Genomic DNA, 23,382 nt, shown 5'->3' on the forward strand with positions numbered 1-23,382 from the left:
ATGTTCCTTTGTTTTGGTCAATAACATAAGATGTCCATGAGCTGGCTACAGGTACGTACAAAAAAAAAAAAAAAAAAAATAGTAATTGCCAAAAAAAAAAAAAAAAGTAATTGCCAAAAAAACATATATATATATTAAATAGTAATTGCCAAAAAAAATAAAAATTATGGGTCAATAAACGACCTGTCAACCATCTCCTTCCAACAAAAACAATTAATATTAACACAAAGTATAATTTCTAATAATTAGAAAGTGGTTAAGTTAAGTAAGAACATGAATATGCCTTCAATGTTTGATGATGGCATCAAATTAAGATATAATTAGCTGCCATTATTGATGATTATATCGGATGAGTGCCTCGGAAGTCTTCGTGTGCGCAAAAGTATGAGAATCGAGTCATATAGAATGCACTCAAAGAAAAATCCACTAGTAGCTAAATTAATAAGGAAATTCTATTATTTATTTTAAAAACAAAAAGGGGTACTGAAATATGTTGTTTTAGTAAAATTATTAGCGAACGTCATGAAATTGCCAGTCATATATTTATTTTAGACTTTTTTGTCTTCACGTTTAACAACGTTGCAATATAACATTAATGGTGATCAACATACGTCCAAATTACAAGTAATGTAATTGTAATTGTCAAACTTTACAGTACGATATTTTATAATAATGATAAGGTTATAGGTCATAACACATAATGACATTGTTAATATTGTACCCATGTTATTACATTACTCAAATTAGTACAATATTAATTAATTGATGTAGGTCATTATGCATGAATGTGATTGCATTACTCAAATCAAGGGGTATTAGTACCATTTTTGGTACCGTAGACCACAAACCTAATATTGTGTAAAAACAACTCATTAATTGTGTAACAATATCAAATAAATTAGTATGTAAATTATTATAAGGTGGGTGGAGCTATAGAAATTATACGCACCCTGCTGTAGTTCATTTCCCGTCGGAAATTATCGAATTCTGACGGAGTTAATGAAAGGATCATAGCTGCACATTTTGATGAGTTAAGGGACCAATTGTCATGAATATTTAGTTAAGGGACCATTACTCGAATTGGGTTAAAATTGAGGAACCAATGCTACAATTTTCTCTTAGATTTAAGGTTTAGGTGCATCGTACGTACACTCATAGGTGAAATAATGTAGTTAAGCTTTTTTTATTTTTTTGAGAAAAGCTAAGGAGACTATCTTAAAAATGAGACTCTCCATTGACTCTTTGACACTTCATGTTTTTAACAATGTTTTATAATGTTAGCACGATAATTAATGTTAAACTGTAATATGACAGAAAATTGATAAATCTCTCAATTGACTATCTGACACATATTCTACCATTTGTATAATAACACGTGATGTACTACTCAGTGTTCCAGTCACACTAAAAAATCTTACAAACGCTGGAAAGTCCAGTTGATTACTGGGCCAGTTGGTGAAGCTCTAAGCCACAAATCAAAGGTCCACCTGATTACATCCAGAGACTAGATGACGCAAAGCCCACCTTTAACGTGGCTGTTCGTTGACGCTCGACACTGACTGTTAGGTTCATCGGTTAGTCCTTTCCAGTTTCCGTCCCCAAACATTACCACACGGTCCGAGTCTCTGAGATCTTCGCCTTCTCTACTGTGATCGTCTCAAATCTTCCGATGGTAATTTCATCTGGTAACTTCCATCTCTCTCTCCTTCTTCTTCCGCTTGCTGCTGTGGAATTTTGCGTAAAATTTTGTAAAAAAAAAATTGGGAAATTTGAACGAATTGTAGTTAGGGTTTGGTTGAGGGATTTATTTACTGTTGCGTTGTTTTAGCTGAGCTCGTGTATTACAATTCCACGATTTTTGTTAGATTTATAACTATTTTATTAACAATTTTGTTTATTTATTTTGCTATTTCTTTCACAGTAAGGGGATATGAAAGAAAGGAACTCTACTTCCACCCTTAAGCGAATTTTAGTGACTTGTGCAGCTCAGGTATGTAAATGTCTTTACTTTCTGCAAGTACTGATTATGTTAATTATACGTGAATGAGTAAATTTTGATCCAAGAAGGTTTTCTATCCTTGTTTTGGGCGGTTTTGCGGTCGAATTTGTTGATTTTGGAATGTTTAATTTTAGTTTAAAGTGCTACGGGATTGGGAGAAGCTGCACGGAGACCTTCAGTACCCGGGAATTTAAACAAGGTTTTAAATTTAGGTTGAGAAGTGTAGCCTTAAACTTTTGATGCACGAGATGTTTCTGGTTGTTGTCAAGTTTGAAGCTTTGCACAAAAAATAGTGTATGATTTTTTATGAAGATGTTATATTATTACGTAGAGTTATACTCATTCCGGATACATGAAATTATCCGAGAGTGGAATATTGGCAGGAAAAAATTATATTGTCATGGGGAGTCATAAACATTGAAATCATGTTCAGGTAGAAGAAGAGAGATTATGTGGAAAACGAAGAAGTATAATAGCTTCTTAAATTAATCTTTTGTGTCCTTTCGGTTACATTGTACAGTCAATCTTTAAAAAACATTAAATGCAGTTTGGAGAACAAAGTTTTTATTTTAAACTGATATTTTCTAGGAGCTGCTTGTATACAAAAAAACCTTGGAACCTGTATGGTGCATTATTTTTAATATATCTCTTCCACGCAGGCAAAAGAATACGGGGGTTGTGTTGCAGCAAAGGTTCCACAAGTTGAACGTGATATGTGCTTGAAAGAATTTCTTGCTTTAAAGAGTTGCATGCAAAATGTGGTATCATTTTGATATTAATAGTAGATGTCATATTGTATGGCAGATCTGCACTTGTAATCTTCCAGAGAAATTGCTTTTGAGTCTCCTTTTTTGCTTCTGAATAGCTGCGAGGAAAGCCGTGAGCCAGCAAGTGTGACCTTCTGTGCTTGGAGACAGTAGTTAGGACCATTTGGAAAAGGTGCTTCATGTTTCTAGAAAATTTTGATTAACTTTCATACGGTTCCACTTACATGATCCTTTAGAGTATTTAGTTCATCTCTTTCTTCTGTACCTTAAACAATTTTTTGTTTTTGTTTTCCAGCCCAGAGCCTGGTTGAGGATTCCCATTATCTGTAGCAGTACTTGCTAAGCCCTGCAATTACTCTTCAAAAGTCTGAAAATCAATCAAACAAGATGTCTGGAAAAGCATCAAGTTCACAGTCTAGCATTGGTTTGAGTGGGTCTGGTGCTCTGTCACATGTTTATATTCCATATCTGCCCCTAAGAAGCAGCGTAGCTGGTTCAAAGGGTTTATTTTATGATGATGGCAATAAGTTGCTGCTTTCCCCAACATCAGATCAGGTACGATGATATTGTATTTGAATGTTTCCAATTCTTTAAGTCTTTAATTCCAATTTGATTCGGGTGGTGTGTTTATTTTCCTTTTTTTTTTCTTGGAGATAGGTCTTCTGTTGGAAAACTGTTCCTTTTGATCCTGTGGTTACTCCTACTTCTGATTCAATTAGTGAAGGCCCCATCTTATCTATTCGATATTCATTAGATGCAAAGTTTATAGCAATCCAAAGATCTGATCACGAGATACAGTTCTGCGATAGAGGAAGTGGGGAAACTTTTAGTCAGATGTGCAAGTTAGAGTCAGAGAGCATACTGGGTTTTTTTTGGACAGATTGCCCAGTGTGTGATATTGTATTTGTAAAGACCAGGTAAGGATACGTTTTTCCTCACTTTTTTTACGAGTATTACTGAATCAGTTATATTACTTGAATTGTGTATTTATTCGTATATTCATTATCTTTGTAGTTTCTGGATACAATGATACACATAGTTCTTTGGGGAAGCAAAAAATGTTAAACATGCAAAAGGGCTTAGTCTGCTGTCATACTCTATAAGGCAAATATATTCCAAAATTAAGATATGTACTACTGGATATGGATGCACCCCGCTACGGCTGCATGCATATCCAAATGCGTATTGGTTAAGTTGACGACTTTAAGTTTTTCCGGAAAGGATAGGTGACCAATGAGCAAAGTATTTTGTCAGGATGCAGAATGATGGATTTTCTGTTTTACTTATTTTGTATTTGTTATAGCATAATTCATTGGCGTATTGTTGGTCTGTTTCCTGGTTTTTGTACCTTTTCTGTATCACCATATCGTATCGTATCGCGTATCCATGTCTGTGCGACTTAGTCTTACCCATCTGTTCAGTTGAACTTGGACCATTGATCTATCAAATAGGCAGATTTTTATCATTTGAGAGAAAATTCTAGCATCTTGATGACTGGATGGTCATTCATGGTTCTGCTTCTGTCAAGAATTTTTTTTCATGAAGATGGGTATACCTCTATACTTTTCCTACTTTGGAGGACAAGTAAACTAGTTAAAGGCCACTTATTTTTTGAGGTCCAGGGATACACTTCTGTTTGTTAAAAACACAGGAAAGACAAAACAATTGGGTTATGTTGCCAAAATGTACCTCTTTTGTGGTGCAGTAACAAAAAGATATATACGAACCTTCTATTTCTAAATTTATAATTTATTGAGGGCGACTTCATGCAAAAATGTTGAAGGGTAGGATAATATCTGGATCTCTTCTCGGAGGATCCTGTGTTAAGTAGGACCGACACAGGGTAATGGCCTTTGATAGCTTGGAGGTGTGAAGGACTGTAGTGCTGCAAGCAGAGAGCAGGTTATTGTCATGGCCAATCTTTCCTCCGCTTGTTTAACATGGTAATGGATGTCTGGTCATCAAGAAGAACTTAAAGTGCTACTTTTCAAGTACCATTATTTACCAAGTAATAGTAGCCATAAAAGATTACCATTGGGTCATTGCTCGAGGGTTTTTAATTTTTTATTTTATTTTTTAAATTACTATATTTAAAGGGTGCTTTCTTGGTTATTTGGATACAATTCCATTTTCCCACTAAAAACATGCCATGCTTTTCGTGTATAATCTGCCCATTGAGTTACATGGTCAGGAAACTTTTGTCTTTGTTGTGGCCCCATGCAAAGGATTTCTAGGTGGAGGGTCTTGTATTGTACCAAATCTTGAGTTTTGAGGAGATAGAGCATGTTTTGTGAACCGTTTCTAGGGAATCATCTTTACAATAGAAATTTTTCTCGACCACATTTGCTTATGCCAAGGTTTACCCTTTCTTTCATTTTGCATGGATTTCAATCTCAGTGGGCTGGACTTGTTTGCTTACAATTCTGAGTCAAAATCACTCCAATTGGTTGAGACGAGGAAATTGAATGTGAGTTGGTATGTTTACACACATGAAAGTCGCATGGTTCTTCTTGCTTCAGGAATGCAGTGCAAAACCTTCAATGGTTTTCAGGTATGTGTAAATCTGCTAATGTTTTTGTTTTAGAACTTTAAGTTTGCTGTCTTGGTATTAAGAAAAATGGATCAGGAAATTACTTCCATGAACAATTGTTGCTGTAACATATGTGGCAGTGTTGGCAGTATTTATTATTTGCATTTTGTTGTTAAAGAAAAGTAAAAGAGTTATTTCACAACATAGTTTTCTGTCTTGTAGTCCCATTGTAATTATCTTTCTTAGCAGAGTTATTCATATATATGCTTGTATGGCATTCAGTGCACTCTCTTATTTTAGTCTTGACACATGTGCTACTTCTTCTGGGTAGCTCTCATCTGCAGGCATTATTCGTCTGCCAAAGTTTGAGATGGCAATGGCTAAATCTGAGGGTAACAATAAACCTGTCCTTGCTGCTGAAGATATTTTTATAGTCACTGTGTAGGTCCCTATCCTATTTTTCTCTTTGCCAGATTTTATTGGCCAACCAAAATTAAGGCTTATATACTGCCTTTCATTTTTCAGCTATGGCAGAATATACTGTCTGCAAGTTGATAGGATTGCAATGCTCCTTCACTCTTACAGGTTTTACCGTGATGTGGTTGTACAACAGGTAAATTTTGTGTTCAAACTGTCTGTTATAATCTTTTGCTCCACTTTAATTTGAAATGTCAACTAACTGGCCGTAGTGATGAGGGTGGGTGGGAAAATGGGTTAGGAGTAAGCTAGATGAAGGGTTTGATTCCCTTTATGAGAACGTCTCCAATGGGGAGATGCAAAATTGAGATGCTAAAACCAACGGGAGATGTAAATGGGAGATTCCAGTTATTTTTTTCCCTTTGATTGGCGGGACCCACCACCAAACCAAAAGATGTAAAAAAAAGGTTTTTATTTACATTTTCTGGCGAAGATGGATATTTTTACATCTCTCCATTGGAGAGTTTTCAGGTAAATCATAAATGTAAAATACACATTTCAGGATATTTTGCATAGGTATGTTATGCAAGGGCGTTATATGTATATTGCACTGATACTTCTGTGATACTCCAGTGATATATCTAAATTACTGGAGTGTAAACTGCCAATCCTTAGAAATCTTGCTTTATATTATTTCCAGTCATTATCTTCGCGAGGCTACATGTACAATTGGGGCTGGCCTCCTTGTCAGTATTACTGTTTGGTTGTACTCAATTCATCTGCATAGATAAAGGATATGAAAAAAAAATTCTTGGTAAATTTGGATCTTATCGGTGGGTGATGTTTGTGAGAGAGTGTCGGTACAAGTATGAGTAAATAATGGCTTCATGTGATCAGTTTAATTTAGTGCATTTTTGAGTAAACCTAGGCTTCATGTGGTCGCTATTCAAATTTACTCATAATATATACTTATTCTACACAAATGGTGTTTACCTATATTTTTCAGGGTTCTTTGCCAATTTATTCAAGCAAGGTTGCTGTGAGTGTGGTTGATAATGTATTGCTTGTGCATCAAGTTGATGCGAAGGTTGTTATACTATATGATATATTTGCAGATTCTCGGGCACCCATATCAGCCCCACTTCCTCTACTATTCAGGGGTTTCCCCAGGTCTAATTCTTCTTCCCTGAGATCAAATAGAGAAGATAGTGAAAGTTCAGAAGTTAATGTTTTAAGTGACCATGAAGCAATCGTCTACGGAGATAATTGGACTTTTCTCGTTCCTGATCTCATCTGTGATGTTGCTAATCAACTTTTGTGGAAGATTCATTTAGATTTGGAGGCAAGTTTCCATTTATTTCCATTTTTCAATCTAGTAATAAGATTTTTCTTCTTCCATCAGTTAAGAGTAAGAAAAGTAAAAGGGTTCTTTTCTTGCATAACCTGTCTTTCTCTTTGTTCCTAGGCAATTTCTGCCAGTAGCTCAGAAGTACCATCAGTACTTGAATTCTTGCAACGGCGGAAGTTAGAAGCCAATAAGGTAGAATTCTTCATTCGGTTTTGCCATGCTCATCAGTTGCTAGATTTTCTTTCTTTTCGTAAATGTCAGCTGCTTGCAGCATGCAATTATATTATTTTTTTAGTGGCTATTTTGGGTTGCTCATTATGTTAAAACCATTTTACCATCCAAGATATAGCATGCAGTTAAAAAGATAAATATTTATGGTCTGTAACATCTGGTCGAGTGGTTTCATGTTCTTGTGGTGTTTCATTGCTTTTTTTCAGGCAACTGCTTAATGACTATTGGCGATAACTTTGTTCCATTTCCTTTTCAGGCTAAACAACTGTGCTTATCAATAGCACGCACTGTTATTCTAGAACGCAGACCTGTGTCTACAGTGTCTCGGGCATTAGACGTTTTAGTTTCCTCCTACTCCCACTCTATTAAGACAGGCACCTATCTTAAGGGAATAAAATCTGCAAAAACATTGCCTTCTGGTGAGCCACAGACGAGTGGCCCTAGATCTAGTGCTGATGTATCTTCTAGAAGAGTAGACACAGTTGGGAAGTCCATTAAATATGAATCTGCTGCTGGATTGGACAGTGAATCGCCTAACAGATTTTTAACCTATTCAAATTCCGACTCTGAGGATAGTACTAGCTTTGAAGCGCCAAGGGCCACTTCAAATAACTCTCAATTGTTCGATGGTAAAATGGACAGGGGGAAGTTAACGGGTGCTGAAACTTCTGGCGGTGAAATTCGGTCTTCATCTTTACAATATCAGGTTCTTAGATCCGGCAACAGCCCATTGGATGCTAATGCGTCGGAGCAGCAAGAGTCCCAACCGACCTCTCCAGTAATTTCATCTTATGAAATGTACAGTTTTGTGTTCGCTCCTGTTGAGGAAGAGATTATTGGAGAACCTTCATACTTGGTTGCCATCATTGTTGAGTTTCTTCGTAGGTATGACATATTTATGAATCTTTTAATAATGAGGGCCTTGAACGCAAAGTCGTGATGGACTTAGGTAGAAGAGTTTTAGCCTGATATTTATTCTCTGCACTTCACAGTTTTAGCAAGGCTCTTGATGAATTTGCATAATTTTTCCCTTTGTGTTTGCACTGCACAGTTAATATGTGTAGTTTGTATTTGAGGAGTCAAGCACCTGGGGTTTGACTAGTTGGTTGATTGTTTTTACTAAAACAGGTTGATGTTGTATAACTGTAAAATTGCCTGGAAAGGTACATATCTTATAAATACGTATAAAAAGTTTTTAATGGATATTGATGAGGTTAAGAAGACTTAATTTTTCTCTCCGGCTTGAAGTAAACTTACTATTTCACTATTACTACTCCTTTGGCAGGCTTGATCATTGGATATTGAAACCATAGTTGCCCCCCTCTTGTTATTCTTTTTTCCCCTGCCCTTTAATTGAAAACATTGATTTTTGTGAACATGGTGATATCAAGTTATCATTTGCTTGGTCAGTACTTCAGCCTGAGGGGCTAGCCTACGTAGACCCAAACATTCTTTAAAAATGTCTCCAGAATATTAGGTTTCCTGTGATCAGTGTGAAGTTAAATACTTTAAATTTGAATGTATCAGGCAATGATCACAGTTCTATACTTATTTGCTATTGTTTTGCAGTGCTAATATTGAAAAGGTTGAAGTCCATCCTAATCTCTATGTCCTGACCGTACAATTACTATCACGCAGTGAGCGATATGCAGAACTTGGGCAGTTTGTCTTAAACAAGGTATATGAACAGCCTATTATAAATGTATGCTTGCGACAGTATGCTGCTTATTTTTGGTCTGATTTTCACGGGGAGAACTGTTTCTCAACAGATTCTTGAACCTTCTAAAGAAGTAGCAATGCAACTCCTAGAGTCTGGCCGTCAGAACTCTCGAACAAGGAAGTTGGGTTTAGATATGCTGAGGCAGCTTTCTTTACACCATGACTATGTACTGTTACTAGTGCAAGATGGATATTACCTTGAAGCATTACGCTATGCACGGAAGTACAAGGTAATTCCCATCTTGGAATCAGAGGAAAGAAAGGATTTTTTTTGTATATTCTCAATCAGATTGCCAATACATTTTCCTGTTGGTTTTACGTCTCTTTATTTTTGCTATGTTTTAACGCCACTCCCTGGCTCTTAAACTCTTGCTGTTGAGACTGCTGAACCTATTATGTTGTGTTTAGTGATTGGTTTGCTTTATTAAGACCGTTAGATGTTTTCTTGAACTGTCATTGCTGAATCCTTTTCCATTCTGTATAGTTTTTTTTCCTTTTTTCTTTTCCAGGTATCGACATTTTTAGCGATTTTCCAAAATATTAAGTTTCAGTATATCTATCTAGTAATTCTTTGATGTAATTCCTTATATGCCAAATTTTTCCTGACTGTATATGTTATTTTTTCTTTATTTTACGAAAGCGCTTTTCCTGACTCTTAATTTGATTTGAAATTTTCAGGTCAGTACCATTCGACCTTCGCTGTTTCTCGAGTCAGCATGTACCTCCAATGACTTGCAAAATTTAGCTGCGGTCCTTCGATTCTTTTCGGATTTCATTCCTGGATTCAGAGACACATCGGACCACGACACTTACTACCGCATTCTCAGCGAGAGGAACTCATCCATTGCTGCTTGAAGTTTTTCATAGTATGACTCGGGCAACTGAATAATGCCGTAATTACCAAGTCCGTTAGAGCTGTACAAGTTTTCAGAACTCCTTTTCGAAAGTACTACGTGATTAGTTTCAGGTACCAATTGACAAAAAGGATAAGTATCTTGTGCTATCGTTCTTCTAAATTACTTTCCTGTAATCTACTGAATAGCGACTTTTGTGAATGAGTATGAAATATTATCCCGTTGAGTAATGGGCCCTTCAAACACCCATCGGTTCAGTTTGTGCTCAAAGGGCACGCCATGCGTATTATACATGCCTAGGCATTAGATTATTTGCCAGATAAGTCTACCTTGAGAAGGAAAAAAGCTTACATGAAAAAATTCACCCTTATCCTAGCGTCTCGGTCTTATTATACAATGCCATATGTGAGTTTATCTTCACATGACTTTGCATTGCTAGAACAAGAACGCCATGTGGCGGTAAATTCGTTTCATGTAAGATGCTTTCTAGGTAGTTTTTTTTCCCAAGAGAATACCTAACTTATGCGGAATCCACAAATTTCGCTCCATAAGTTTGATTTTCAAAACATTTTTCATCTTGAAAATAACAAATCGACGATTAGGGATCGCGACGCTGTTCTAGGCTAAGGATCCTCCACCCAAGATCAATTAATCTTCATAACGAGAGTTTTCTCTTTCTAGCTTCATCAGAAGGAATTAAATCCTGAACGTAGTCTAATTCTAACACATTACCCTGTCCTAACTTCTCCAACCCTATGGGTCTGTTTGGTGGGATGGATGAGATTGGGCCTTAGGTTTTGGCATGGATAGGTAAGACAAGACTTGTAATGAACCCACTCTATAATGGATTCATAACTCATCATGTTCAGTCCTGTCAATCTCGCATTTTGACACAACAAACAATGAGCTTGATTCAAATCCATTTTAATTGGTCACAAACCTATCCCAATCAGCCTACCAAAGATGCCCTAAGAGCATTACTATCATATAGTTTTTGAAATGAACTTATGTGATAAGTTTTCTGCTTGGAATCATGTATTGGTTAAAACTTGTAATCAAAAGTTTCCTATTCAAGTACAAAAATAACCACCTAGGAACCCATCACGCTAGCTGCCTCCCTCATTTGATTAAATTATTTCTCAGGTAGGCAGATACAGCCAGATGAGAATATGCATGTTTAATTGGCTACATTTGTTCCTTCCCTTTTGGAGTAAACAAGCAAATAACAGTCCTCAAACGCAAGTGCTACTATAGGTAAACCAATTTATGACACAGTTTCTATAACTAGTTAAAGCTGTATATTTTATTCGATTCAAAAGTTTGATATTTTGTTTGTGTTATGTGTATTTGGGAAGAAAAACATGTATCAGCAGATACAAGACAAGACAAAGGAATAGGAGAGTACATGTCTTATTTGGAGGACCACTTAGGAATGCCAGAGAAAGAGGACTTGGCTATGATCAATTAAGCCAAGTGTATGGCGTACTAAAAGTGCATGGACTTAAACTTCTCTCTCATCTACATTTTGGTTTTCTCAAACAAGTACACTCTCTACCCTTTTGACACACTTGCAAACACCAAGGGAAAAAAGTCAAGTTGCCCATGTTGGATTCCAAGAGAATGAGAGTTTTGACAAAGGCTTGAAGCAATAATGTAGAGGAGAGTGAATTAGAGCAATAATTCCTGAATTATTTACTTTAGCCTCAAAATTGAGCTTTTGTGTTTTAAGTTCACGAACTTCTTTAATGTCTCATTTTTGTCGTTGTTACTTTGCTGAAATATAATCTTATGTATGCTTTAATCATGAGTGTGCTGTACCCGATTAGTTTATTTTCTTACAAAGGGTACAATATATTTCATTTATAAAAGGGGAAAAATATTATAATCAGATGAAGAATATGACCCAAGAAGAGGATACTTGCAAATAAAAATATGAGATTACAAAAAAAATAATCACAAATATTGTGAGACGAAAAAAAAGGAAGATTTATAGAAACTAATGCATCTAATGCTGTAAAATCATGCGAGAAATGAAACTCTGAAAATAATTAATCGTGGGATATAAAAATGCCGTGCTTCTATTTGGACATATTGCTTTTCCTATCCACTTTTAAGAAGCCAAAATGTGTGTTTTTTAAGAACAAAGAGGAAATTTCATTAAAACATGCACGGGCCAAATATAATGAACTTGGATGAGCACAAAAACCCCAAACAATTGAGGGTTCATGTCAAATACAGAATAAACCACGAAAATAAAACCATGGCAGAAACAGTAAGGAAAATTCAACACTAATAGTAGCTCAATGGAAACCGAAAACATTAGCATCTCCAGCGCGTAATTTCAATGCAGATGACGGAGTTGAGGCCGATATCTTTGTGCAATGTCATTTATAAAATTATTACCAAGGTGCTGACACGGAGACTTAAAAAAGTGATGGATTGGGTTATTAGTATTAATCAGTCAGCATTTGTACCGGGACGACAAATTCATGATAATATTCTGGTGGTTCATGAAATTTTGCATTCTTTAAAGCAAGGGGTGGACGGGGTGGATAGTCGGATGGCGATTAAATTGGATATGGCGAAAGTCTATGATCGGGTGGAATGGGGTTTTTTGATCGGTGTTATGGGGCAGTTGGGTTTTCATCCCAAATTTTGTGATTGGATTAAAGAATGTATCTCCATAGTATCTTATAGTGTTATGGTGAACGGTGTTCTGTCGGGTTATTTCAGACCGGAAAGAGGGCTTCGGCAGGGAGACCAATGTTGCCTTTTTTGTTTCTCCTATGTGCGGAAGCTCTGTCATCATATATTCGGAAGCTCTGTCATCACTAACCTTCACATTAGGAGCCCCGAATATATGATGCGGCAAGGGGTTCCTAATGTGAAGGTTAGTGAGCTAATCTCTCTGGATAGACGGGGGTGGAGAATGGAGTTGGTTGAGGCAATGGTGGATCGGGAAGACGTGGATATAATTGAGGCTATCCCAATCAGTAGACTGGGTTGCAGGGATAAGAGAATCTGGCATTATACAAATAATGGGTTCTATTCGGTGCAGTCGTGGTATTATGTGGCGATGGAGATGTTGAAAAATGGTGAGTTTGGACGTAAAGGGGGGGGACATGTCGAGTTCGGCGGGAGAGATGGGAGACATATGGAAGAAGACATGGTCTCTCTTGGTTCTGAATAAACTTTGGTTCTTTATTTGGATTGCATGTCGGAAGGCGTTAGCTGTGAGACATAACTTGGAGATGAGACAAATTCGGGTGGTAAACAAGTGTGATCTTTGGGGGATGCCAAATGAGACGGAGGCCCATTAATTCTTTGGGTGTGAGTTTTCCCGTGCTTTTTGGTTTGGGACGTCCGTGCAAATTGATTTGACGGCTGTAAGGGTGGTGGATTTTTTGGAGGGTTGGCAGAGATTAGTGGAGCGATTGGAGAAGGAGGTGGATGCTGATTCAATATTGCAGCAGGTAGTGTTTGGGTTTTGGCGAATCTGGAAGTGTCGGAATGATGTGGTATTTTTTGGGACACAGATTCTACCACACACGGCAGTGGAGTTGTGGAGGAAGCAACTGGAAGCATTTAGTGAAGTAGAGGCGATGGATGGGAGGGAACAACAGAGGGGTAGGGAGGCACGGGATGGAAGTGTGGGGGACGTGGAGAGGGAGAAGGCGGAGATGCACTGGGAGAAACCCCCTTTTGGAACTTTGAAGCTGAATTATGATGCTGCCTAGTGGAAAAATTCGAAGGTGGGTGGGGTAGGGTGGGTGCTTCGTGATTTCGCAGGTATCCCAAAACTTGTAGGAGGGGTAGTAGAAGGGAAGTTTGCGGTTGTGATTATGGCAGGGGCAGAGTCAATTGGGGTGGGAATGGAATGGATACTTGGTAGTGCGGTGATGGTACCTGGTATTCGATTGGTGGTGGAATCAGACTCAAAAGGTTTGATTTAGATGCTCAATCAGGTCTTGGCTGATGTAGCTATGGATATTTATCTCCAAGATATTTGGAAGATATCGAGCTTATTCCAGTTGGTGGAGTTTTGCTTCATCCCTCGGCAATGCAATCGTGCAGCTCACTCAATAGCGGCGCACATGATTAAGCATGGCGGGAGATTTGGTTAGGATGAGTTAGGTCCAGTATTTCTTTTTAATATTCTAGCAGAGGATGCAAATATAACCATTCGTATGTAATTCAATAAAGTTCTACCTTTTGACAAAAAAAAAAAAATCTAGAACCCATAAATCAGCATAATACCTCAAATTAGAAACAATGCGTTTGGAAATATTTTTTAAAATGATTGAAATTGCTTTTAGGAAAATGGGTTCCAAAATCACTTCTAACGCTTCTTGCAAGAAGCACTTCAAGTGTTTTTTCAAGATTTATTTGCATTTTTATTAATAATTAGTTCCAAAATTATTTCACCAAAAACGCTTTCAGTCATTCTAAAATAACTTCCAAACGAATGACACCTAAATGTCTTTACAATGTCATAATTACTACTCTCATAGCCTTTTTGAATTCTATATATTACGAGTTTTGCACACAATGAATGTAATAGTATTTAAAACAATGACTTCACTTTTATGACAATTAAAAATGTGGTAAAAATGAAATGAAAGGGGAAAAGATGGTTGGAGATTGGTATGTCGACATCTTAATTTAAAGATGTGGACCAATTTTATGGCGATTGAAGTAAATGTAGGGAACATTATTCATGTGATAGTCGTTAACTTACCAACTACCAAATTCAGGTTCTATGGCTGTGGAAGGTTTATGTCAAACTCAACTCAAATAAGGTACAAACAACGATAATAAAGCATTATCTCACTAAGTGGAGTGGGATGTATGAACTCTAAAAGGCAATTGCACTCGGTTGTAAGAATCCTAAACTCAAACAATGTAGAAATTTGAAAATATATAACCTAGCAAGCTCTCTCCATACTTCTCTTTTCTGTCCATTGGGCATCTCTAATTATATTTCCTGTTATGAATTTACAAGTCATGTACTTTCGAGACAAGCAAACCCAAATAATTCTGAGTTGTATGTATATATTTTTTAGTACAATGAATTGTATGTATAATTAAGAGACCTAAGTTTTAATAAATGATTGTAACCTAACTCTGTACTTCATTCCTTTGAAAGTTTAGGTAAGTTGTGTGGTTACTGTGTTGGACTATTTCTATCCACTTCTTTTAAGTATGTTTTAATGTGGTTTCTACATTTAGGTGTCATAATCGATTAATGGTTTGTTCAAGCCATGTCAATTTTGTGTAATTGATTGTGTAATATACATTTAGTTTTTAATTTTTATTTTTTCGTATTTGAGATATGAAAAAGTATATATGAGAAATGACGCGTGAAGAATGATGGTGGGTGGGGGGGGGGGGGGGGGGGGAGAGAGAGAGAGAGAGAGAGAGTAAGAAATAGAAAAAGAATGAACGAACAAATCTTGCTTAAAGTAGTTTTTGGTTTTCATTTTCTATAAACTTGTACACCCTTTGTGGCTGGAGCTAGAAGAAAATCTTGTAGTCAAATGAATTAAAGTTGTTGATGAACTCTCTTAGGTCTTTGTGACTATATGCCCTTGCGTCTGAATCATAAAGGCCAATCTCATCATTTGATAAAAAAGAGAAGTTAGAAATTCAATATCTTTTCATATTCCTTAAATCAAACTACCCTATTCACCTTATAAAATGAGTGTCAAGTATCCATATGTTACTGCTGGTAACCAGCAACATCAACAACAACTAAGCCTCATTTTTAAATGGGGTCAGCTATATAAATTCTAAAACGCCTTTTTCGATAACTCTAAGTACTCTAAGTCTTAGCCTCTTTCTGAGTCTTCCTAGGTCTTCCTCTACCCCTTTTTCCTTGAGTCTCTGTCTCATAATCGCATATTCTAACCGAAGCATCTAAAGTCTTCGGTTCACATGTCCAAACCACCTTAACCGATTTTCTCTCATCTTATCTTCAATTGCGGCCACTCATACTTTACTTTGGATATCCTCATTTTTAATCATGTCCTTTCTCATGTGCTCACACATCCAACGAAGCATTCTCATCTCTGCTACACTCATTTTTTCTACGTGTTGACTTGACCACCCAACATTTTGTGCATAAAGAATTGTTGGTTTTATTGTCATCCTATAAAATTTTATCTTGAGCTTTAATGGCACACATCGGTCATATAACACACCCGATGCACTCTTCCACTTCATCCATCCAGTTTGTATTCTATGGTTGAGATCTCCATCCAATTCTTTATTCTTTTGCAAGATATATCCAAGATAATGAAATCACTCACCCTTTGGTATTTCATGATCTCCATTCTTACTCCCATCTCATTTGGATTCCCATTCCTATTGAACTTGCATTCTATATACTCTGTCTTTGACCTACTTAGGCGAAGACCCTTAGATTCCAACAATTCTCGGCAAAGGTTAAGCTTTGCTATTCTTTCCTGCGTTTTATCTATCAACACTATATCATCTGCAAAAAACATACATCAAGGGACATCATATATCCCATTAACTCATCCATTACCAATACAAAAGGTAAGGATTTAAAGCTGAACCTTGGTGTAACCTTATGGTTATAGGAAAGCTTTTAGTTTATCCTTTATGAGTTTTTACTGCAGTCCTTGCTTCATCATAATATCCTTTATTGCTTGGATATATGCTACTCGTACTTCTTTCTTAATTTTATAGAATCCTCCAAAGATTTCTCTTGGGACCCTATCATACGCTTTTCCCAAATCCATAAAGACCATAAGCAGTATTACTCTTTCCACTAACAAGAGTCCTTTTAATGTAGAGCAACAAAAAATCATAATATTATCCAACCATTCACACAATATATAATATAACTATGTGCAGTATTACTTGAATATTTTCTCATTCCTAATCAGACTCATGTTAATCAAAAGTATTCTAATGTGTAATTAAATCAACCAAATATTTGTCCCTGCATGTTAAAAGATCCACCAATTGATCAAAAAACAATAACCAAGTTAATTTATAATTTCATATTATATGTCCATGCTTTGCTATTATTTTGTATTAAAAATGGCACTTGTAGAAAAATAGTTTGCGTGACGAAGGATATTTCGTCGTACAAGTGGTATTTGCACGACGGAAAAAACAGTGTCGTCACGTAAAAAAGATAGGAAAGGAGATTTTTTTTTTTTTTTGCACGACGAGGATGAAAACCTTCGTCGCGCATGTATACTTTGCGCAACTAATAATAGTTATCGTCGCGCAAAGTCATCAAGTAATTTATTTTGGCATGAAAACCTTGCGTGATGAAATGAGGACCTTTGTGTGACAAAGGTTTCGTCGCACAAGTTCCTGTCAGTTTTCACTCAGACCATTCATTGCAGGTGAATCAAAGGAATCAATACTGCATTTATTACAAATGTTTGCACGACAAAGGCTTTGTCGCGCAAAGGCCCTAACCTTCCTATAAATATGAGCTTCTGCTGTCCTTATTCTTCACAATTCTGTTCGTTCTGGGATGGAGGATAAAAACAAGGATCAGAGCGTGCTCGTTGCTGACTTGAATGATTTGAGGCAACATTTTGAGTTCGTGCATGTGATTGTTGTAGCCATGTGAAATAATTGTCCTACTGCTGAGCGGCGTTCTTGGATATATGTGCCCGGGAATGCGAAGAAGGCGGTGATGGATGAATTATTAGTAAGTATAATATTGATGGATTAATAATTAATTTTGTGAAATTTTTGGTTAAATGTTGGAATTAATTATTTGCATATATGTGTAACAGTGTAAGTATACTCTTGATGATGATACGAACAAGCAGTTGATGAAGTTGATGGAGGATGAGTTTGAGGGAGGTTACAATCGGTGGTGTTATGAAGTCGAGCGGAATGGAGGACCATCGAAATAGTAGTTTTAAATTTATGTTTTTGAGGACAATATTTAAATTTAAGGTTTTTTTTATTTTTATTTTAAAGTTACGTATTTGGACTTAATTAGGCTTCAATTCCTGTTTGCTTTTTAAAATAAATGAATGGATTAAGGTATTAATTATTTTTAGAATAAATATTTAAGGTAGTAATTATTTTTAGAGTAAATATTTTACTGAATATTTATTTGTAATTATACAGTTTACGTAAACATAGATATGTATGTTTACGTAAACCTTATAATTACAATCATTCTGTTCATCGTGACATATATTGTGTGACGCCATTTTCGTCGCTCAAGACAACTTTGCGCGGTGAACAACAGCTGTCATCGTGCAAAGTACGGTTAGATTGCGTTCAAACCTTCCCATTTATTGTGCAGTTATGACGCGTTTGCGTGACAAATATCTTCATCACGCAAAGGGATCCTAGTGCTATATAAACACAATTTCAGAACCCTAGTTTTCAAATAAATTTTGTTTCAAAAGAATGGTCGATTCTGGAGAAGGTTATGGCAAAAATAAACTTATAGTGTGATCAGAGAGGTATTGACGAAAGCAAGTGCCATACTTTGAAGACAAAAGTATGGTTGATGCGTACGCCAAATTTAGGTATGACAATGGGAGTTTGGTGCGGAGGGAATGTTCTGCCAAGTTTGAGTCTTGGAAAAAGGTCCCTGAGGAGTTGAAGAAGTCCATGTTGAGGGAGTTATCAGTAAGTTTGTAGTAAATAATGAATAATTATTTTTGTGAAAACGTAATATTTTTTAAATTACTAATTTATTGTTATTGACATTAATACTGTAGGTTCATTGGGATATTGATGAAACCGATGAGAAGCATTGAAAGTATGTGGATGGGCTTTTCAAGTAGAGTTTCCAGCAGTATAAGTTTGATGTGTTGAGGGTGGAGGAGGATTGAAGTTAAATTGTAATTTTTTTTTTTTGGAATAAGATTTTGTGGACTTTATATTTATTTTAATTAATAAATTTATGTTATGTGGATGAGTATTAATATTTACATTAATTATAACTTTTATTTGGGATAATAAATTAGTTTTGTTAATTAATTTAATGTTTAATTAGGTTTGAGTTTTTAATTTAGATTAAAATAAAACTTATATTACATAAAAAAAAAAGGGAAAAACTTAAAAAAAAAGTAAAAAAAAAATATGCATTGCGCGACGATACATGTTTTCATTGTGCAATTTATTGAAAAGAATAAACTACAAAGTAAAGGAAATAAAATAAAAAAATGGTAAACTTGTGTGATGAATACTTTTTTTTGTCGCACAAAGGTTATCTGCATGACAAATTCTCTGTTAGTCGCGCATCATTCGTCCAAAAGTGAATTTTATAATCTGAATTCAGCTAGTGTAGAGGCAAACTGCAGTAAAATTGCAGATTTAGCCTCTGCACTCATCCCCTTTGGTTTTGCTCAATTCGGCATCTGTCATTTCCATTTTCTCTCAATTTCATCATCTAATACTCCCTCCATCCTCTTCTCTAGGTTGATCGAGTTATCTTGGTGTGCCTAGTATGTGTTTTTTTTTGTTAGGGTAAAAGTATTAATGTAAATTCATACTAACGCCATGAATTTCGTTTTCTATAAGGATATTGTGTGTGATTAGCGATTGGTGGAGAACGATTGAGAAGGTATTTTCTTCGTTTTATTATTAAATTATGTTGAACTTATGTTGTTATGTTTATATTGTGCTGTGAAATTATATTTATATTATGTTGTTAAATTTGTACGTGACGGACAAATATGTGTTGTGATGTATGGAGTTAATTGAAATTAACTTCATATTTGTTTTTTATTTTTAGTAAAACTTAGTTTCCCTTCGAGGATTAGTTGGATTTCGCGCATGGATGCGAAAGCATGACTGCGGTCCAATTAATTCTTGAATTTTCCCATTATTTGGACAGTTTGGCAATGCACAATTATGGCTCGTAGTTTATGGTTGAAGGATTAGGTTTCGGTTGTGGAGATTTTGGTGTCATCTTTGTATATTCTTCGGGTGGCACATAGGTATTTTATATCTACATCGTACATCTGAAGAACTGTACCGAGATGCTGTCGAAATTCATCCATGTCGAAATCTAATCTAATATAGCCGTAAATTACGTGACATAACTATGCATTTCCAAATGGGATAGGGCCCTTACCGGAGGCATAAGGTGACACTATCATTTGTATGAAGTTGTTGTGATTATTATTATGGTTCCAGGATTTATGAACAGGACGTGGATACAGAACTCGAATAGATGTGCGGATGAATAATTGGATGAAATCGAGGATTTTATTGACTTTGCATGTACATACAACCCGGGTGTAACTAGAATCCAGTGTCCTTGTAGGAGGTGTAACAACATGTTAAGGACAATTGAAAATGTTCGATTTCATTTAGTAAAGAATGGAATGATTGAGACATATAATACTTGGAACCATCATGGGGAACAATTAGACAATGCTTCATCTTTAAACGCCACAAGAGTGGACAATGTTGAACCTATTGTGGATCCTAATGAACAAGTCATGGATATTATAAATGATGCTTTTCCATTTGCCTTGAAAAACACCAATCAGGAAGGGGAAGATGATGTGCTTACACCAATGGATAGTGCAGAGTTTGAATAATATGAAAAACTATTAAAAAATGCTAACCAAGAGTTATACCCGGGGTGCGAGAGCTTTTTGATTTTCAGGGCCATTGTGGAACTAATGCACGGAAAAAAATAAAGTATTGTATGTCAAACTAGTGTTTCGATTACTTTTTGGGGTTTTCAAGAGAATGCTTCCAAAGGAAAATTGTTTGCCGAAATACCATAGACATGCGCAAAAGGTGTTGAATGGTCTTGGATTGGGTTATGAAAAAAATTCACGCTTGCAAAAAGAATTGTATTTTATTCTACAAAGAGAATAAAGCATTGGATAAATGCCCTGTATGCAATGAGTCGATGTTCAAAATGACATCTCATAATAAAACGACTAAGATCCCATAAAAAGTCATGTGTTATTTGCCCCTAAAACCTAGGTTGCAACGATTGTATATGTCGATGCATACTGCCACTGACATGAGATGGCATAAGGAAAAAAGGGTAGACGACGATGTGATGAGGCATCTTGCAGATGGGGATGCATGGAAAGAGTTCGATTGAACGTTCCTCGAGTTTGCTGCTGATCCCTGGAATGTTAGATTGGGACTTGCCACTGATGAATTCAATCCGTTCAAGGTTCTAAACCAACACCACATCACTTGGCCGATTTTCATATTCCCATGCCACCTTGGAAATGCATGAAAAAAGAATATATGATGATGACTCTTTTGATAACCGAGGATCCTGGTAGGTCAATCGATGTTTACTTAAGGCTGTTGGTTGATGATCTAAAGGATTTATGGACAAACGGTGTGTGCACGTACGATAAGTGCACTGGGAAGATGTTCACTTTGCAGGTAGCAATTATGTGAACTGTGAACGATTTTCCCGCATATGCAATGATTTCTGGGTGGAGCATTACGAGTTATATGGCATGCCCTGTATGCAAGGATGTAACATATGGTTGGTATGTCGGAAAAGTTTGTTACCTTGGTCATCGGAGATGGTTGCCATGGGACCATGAGTGGCGGGAAAAGGATAAAGAGTTCGACGGGAAAATAAAGCATCGCCTTAGACCTAGAGAATGGTCCGGTGATCAGATTTTGGAACAGCTTAACCATTTGGAATTTGCTCCGTTCGGGAAAACAGTGAGTAGGACCAGATCTTCTATACATACGAACTGGACGCACAAGCCTATATTTTTTGAGCTTCCGTATTGGTCGAAACTAAAATTGAGACACAACCTTGATATTATGCATGTTAAGAAAAATGTATTTGACATATTGGTGGGCACCATTCTAGATATCGAGGGCAAGACAAAGGACACGATCAAAGCTCGTCTTGATTCGGAAAGAATAGGCATACGGAGGGGTTTATGGATGAATAGGGATAGTGATAAAGTTTCCATGAAACCAAATGACAAAAAAAAGTTTTTAAAGTTTGTATCGTCAGTAAAGTTTCCTAGTGGGTATGCTTCTAATATCGCGCATTGCGTGAATGTTAATGGGGGTAAATTTGTTAGACTAAAAAGCCATGACTACCATGCTACCATGTGTTTATGCAACGCTTACTTCCTGTGAGTATTCGACACCTATTGCCGGAAGATGTTTTGAAGCCAATCATATTGTTGTCTAAATTTTTTTCCCAACTGAGGGCAGGAACGTTGCAAAAGACAAACGTTAATCAGTTGCACTATGACATTGTCTAAGTCCTATGTAAGTTTGAGATGATATTCCTTTCAGCTTTCTTCACAAGTATGATCCATGTGATGGTTCACTTGCCCGAAAAGGCATTGCTTGTTGGTCCTGTCAACTATTGCTGGATGTATCCAATAGAAAGGTATATCATCCTCATTATTTGTTTATGCATCATTAACCCGCGCTTACTAATTTGTATCATATCGTTTTATTTTGGCAAGCTTCTTAAGCTTTCGGAGTCTGCCTCCTAACTTTATCCCGAGACTCCGCTTGAGTCTGTGGATCCCCTAAGAGGATGCGGGGTTTTAGATCCTTACAGAGACCTTGGATTAGACTCTTGAGCGGAGGCCGGGGGCGTATTGTAGGGGGATGGGGAATACCCGGCGGCGGGAACCTAGAACCTCTTCATTATCGCGGTCAAAAAGTGAGGTGACATCTTTGACAACTGAGATGGCCGACCTTAGGACTGAGCTCGCATCATATAAGAGCCAGATGTCACTGATTGCACAGGCCCTCAATCAGTCCAGCATTCGTCTCCCGGATCTTCGTCCCTCGTCGACATTTGAGCCTTTCCAACCTGAGCATGCCCACAACTCTGCCCCTTCGACCTTTGAGCCCGTCCCCAACCTCGAGACCTTCTAGACGCCTCTAAATGACAACCCCGTAGATTACGCTGCATTATTTTCTTAGTTTTTTACTCCCTTACTTTTTAAACATTTTCCTTGTACATACATTTTATATTTATTTAAAAAAATTATTTTTCTCTTTATTACATTTTTTAATTGCAATTTAATTTTATTACAAAATAAAAAAATAGAACAAAAAATTAAATTTAAAAAAATATTTTTCTTTTTGCGCGATGAATACCTTCGTCTTGCAAAATTCTAGCGACTAACAAGGTTTCGTCACGCAAGAATAAACTGTCGTCGTGAGAGATGAATATTAGTCATCCCACGTTTGTATCTTGGTATTTTGTGCGATGAACTCATTCGTTCCTAAAAATTTTGTGTGACGAAGGCTAAACCGCCGCGCCGCGTTCTTGCGACCAATGCTATTGTTTGTTGCGCAAAGTCTTTATTCATGATCTTTGAGCAACGAAGTTTCCATCTCTTAGACGTTTGTGCGACGGAAATACATTTTGTGCAACCAACTTTTGTTCGTCACGCAAATAGTTAAATGTAGTAGTGTGGTAAACCCTAATGAAATTGACACCTCTTAGTTACCATCCACATTAAACCAATTTCAAAATCTGTATTAAAACAAATCAATTTTCAAAATGATGGCATGACACCCAT

At 36.5% G+C, this 23,382-nt stretch overlaps 1 protein-coding gene across 5 annotated transcripts; it reads left to right on the forward strand.

Moving 5' to 3' along the window:
- Positions 1 to 1,493: 1,493 nt before the first annotated feature.
- On the forward strand, positions 1,494 to 10,108 carry LOC137744971 (uncharacterized). 5 transcript variants are annotated; one of them, XM_068484805.1, is made up of 15 exons: positions 1,494 to 1,685; positions 1,922 to 1,990; positions 2,659 to 2,760; positions 2,865 to 2,938; positions 3,062 to 3,321; positions 3,424 to 3,683; positions 5,164 to 5,317; positions 5,628 to 5,737; positions 5,822 to 5,909; positions 6,720 to 7,055; positions 7,179 to 7,253; positions 7,549 to 8,177; positions 8,862 to 8,970; positions 9,062 to 9,241; positions 9,690 to 10,108. In XM_068484805.1, exons 5-15 carry the CDS (start codon positions 3,154 to 3,156, stop codon positions 9,864 to 9,866), a joined length of 2,286 nt encoding a protein of 761 aa, XP_068340906.1. In that variant the 5' UTR covers positions 1,494 to 1,685; positions 1,922 to 1,990; positions 2,659 to 2,760; positions 2,865 to 2,938; positions 3,062 to 3,153; the 3' UTR covers positions 9,867 to 10,108. The 5 variants fall into 5 exon arrangements, with proteins under 5 accessions (XP_068340906.1, XP_068340908.1, XP_068340909.1 ...); XM_068484807.1 differs by having other exon boundaries at positions 2,659 to 2,707; positions 2,804 to 2,938; XM_068484808.1 differs by having other exon boundaries at positions 2,659 to 2,691; positions 2,804 to 2,938.
- Positions 10,109 to 23,382: the final 13,274 nt, after the last annotated feature.

This window comes from Pyrus communis, chromosome 9 (genome assembly GCF_963583255.1).
Source record: "Pyrus communis chromosome 9, drPyrComm1.1, whole genome shotgun sequence".
Lineage (NCBI taxonomy): Eukaryota > Viridiplantae > Streptophyta > Magnoliopsida > Rosales > Rosaceae > Pyrus > Pyrus communis.

What these genes read in the sequence shown, in the direction of transcription:
- LOC137744971 (XM_068484805.1), top strand. Translation starts at nt 3,154, where the DNA reads ATGTCTGGAAAAGCATCAAGTTCACAGTCTAGCATTGGTTTGAGTGGG. An exon ending in GTGATGTGGTTGTACAACAG is followed by an intron (nt 5,910 to 6,719) that starts GTAAATTTTGTG and finishes TATATTTTTCAG; the next exon opens with GGTTCTTTGCCAATTTATTC. An exon ending in AGATTCATTTAGATTTGGAG is followed by an intron (nt 7,056 to 7,178) that starts GCAAGTTTCCAT and finishes CTTTGTTCCTAG; the next exon opens with GCAATTTCTGCCAGTAGCTC.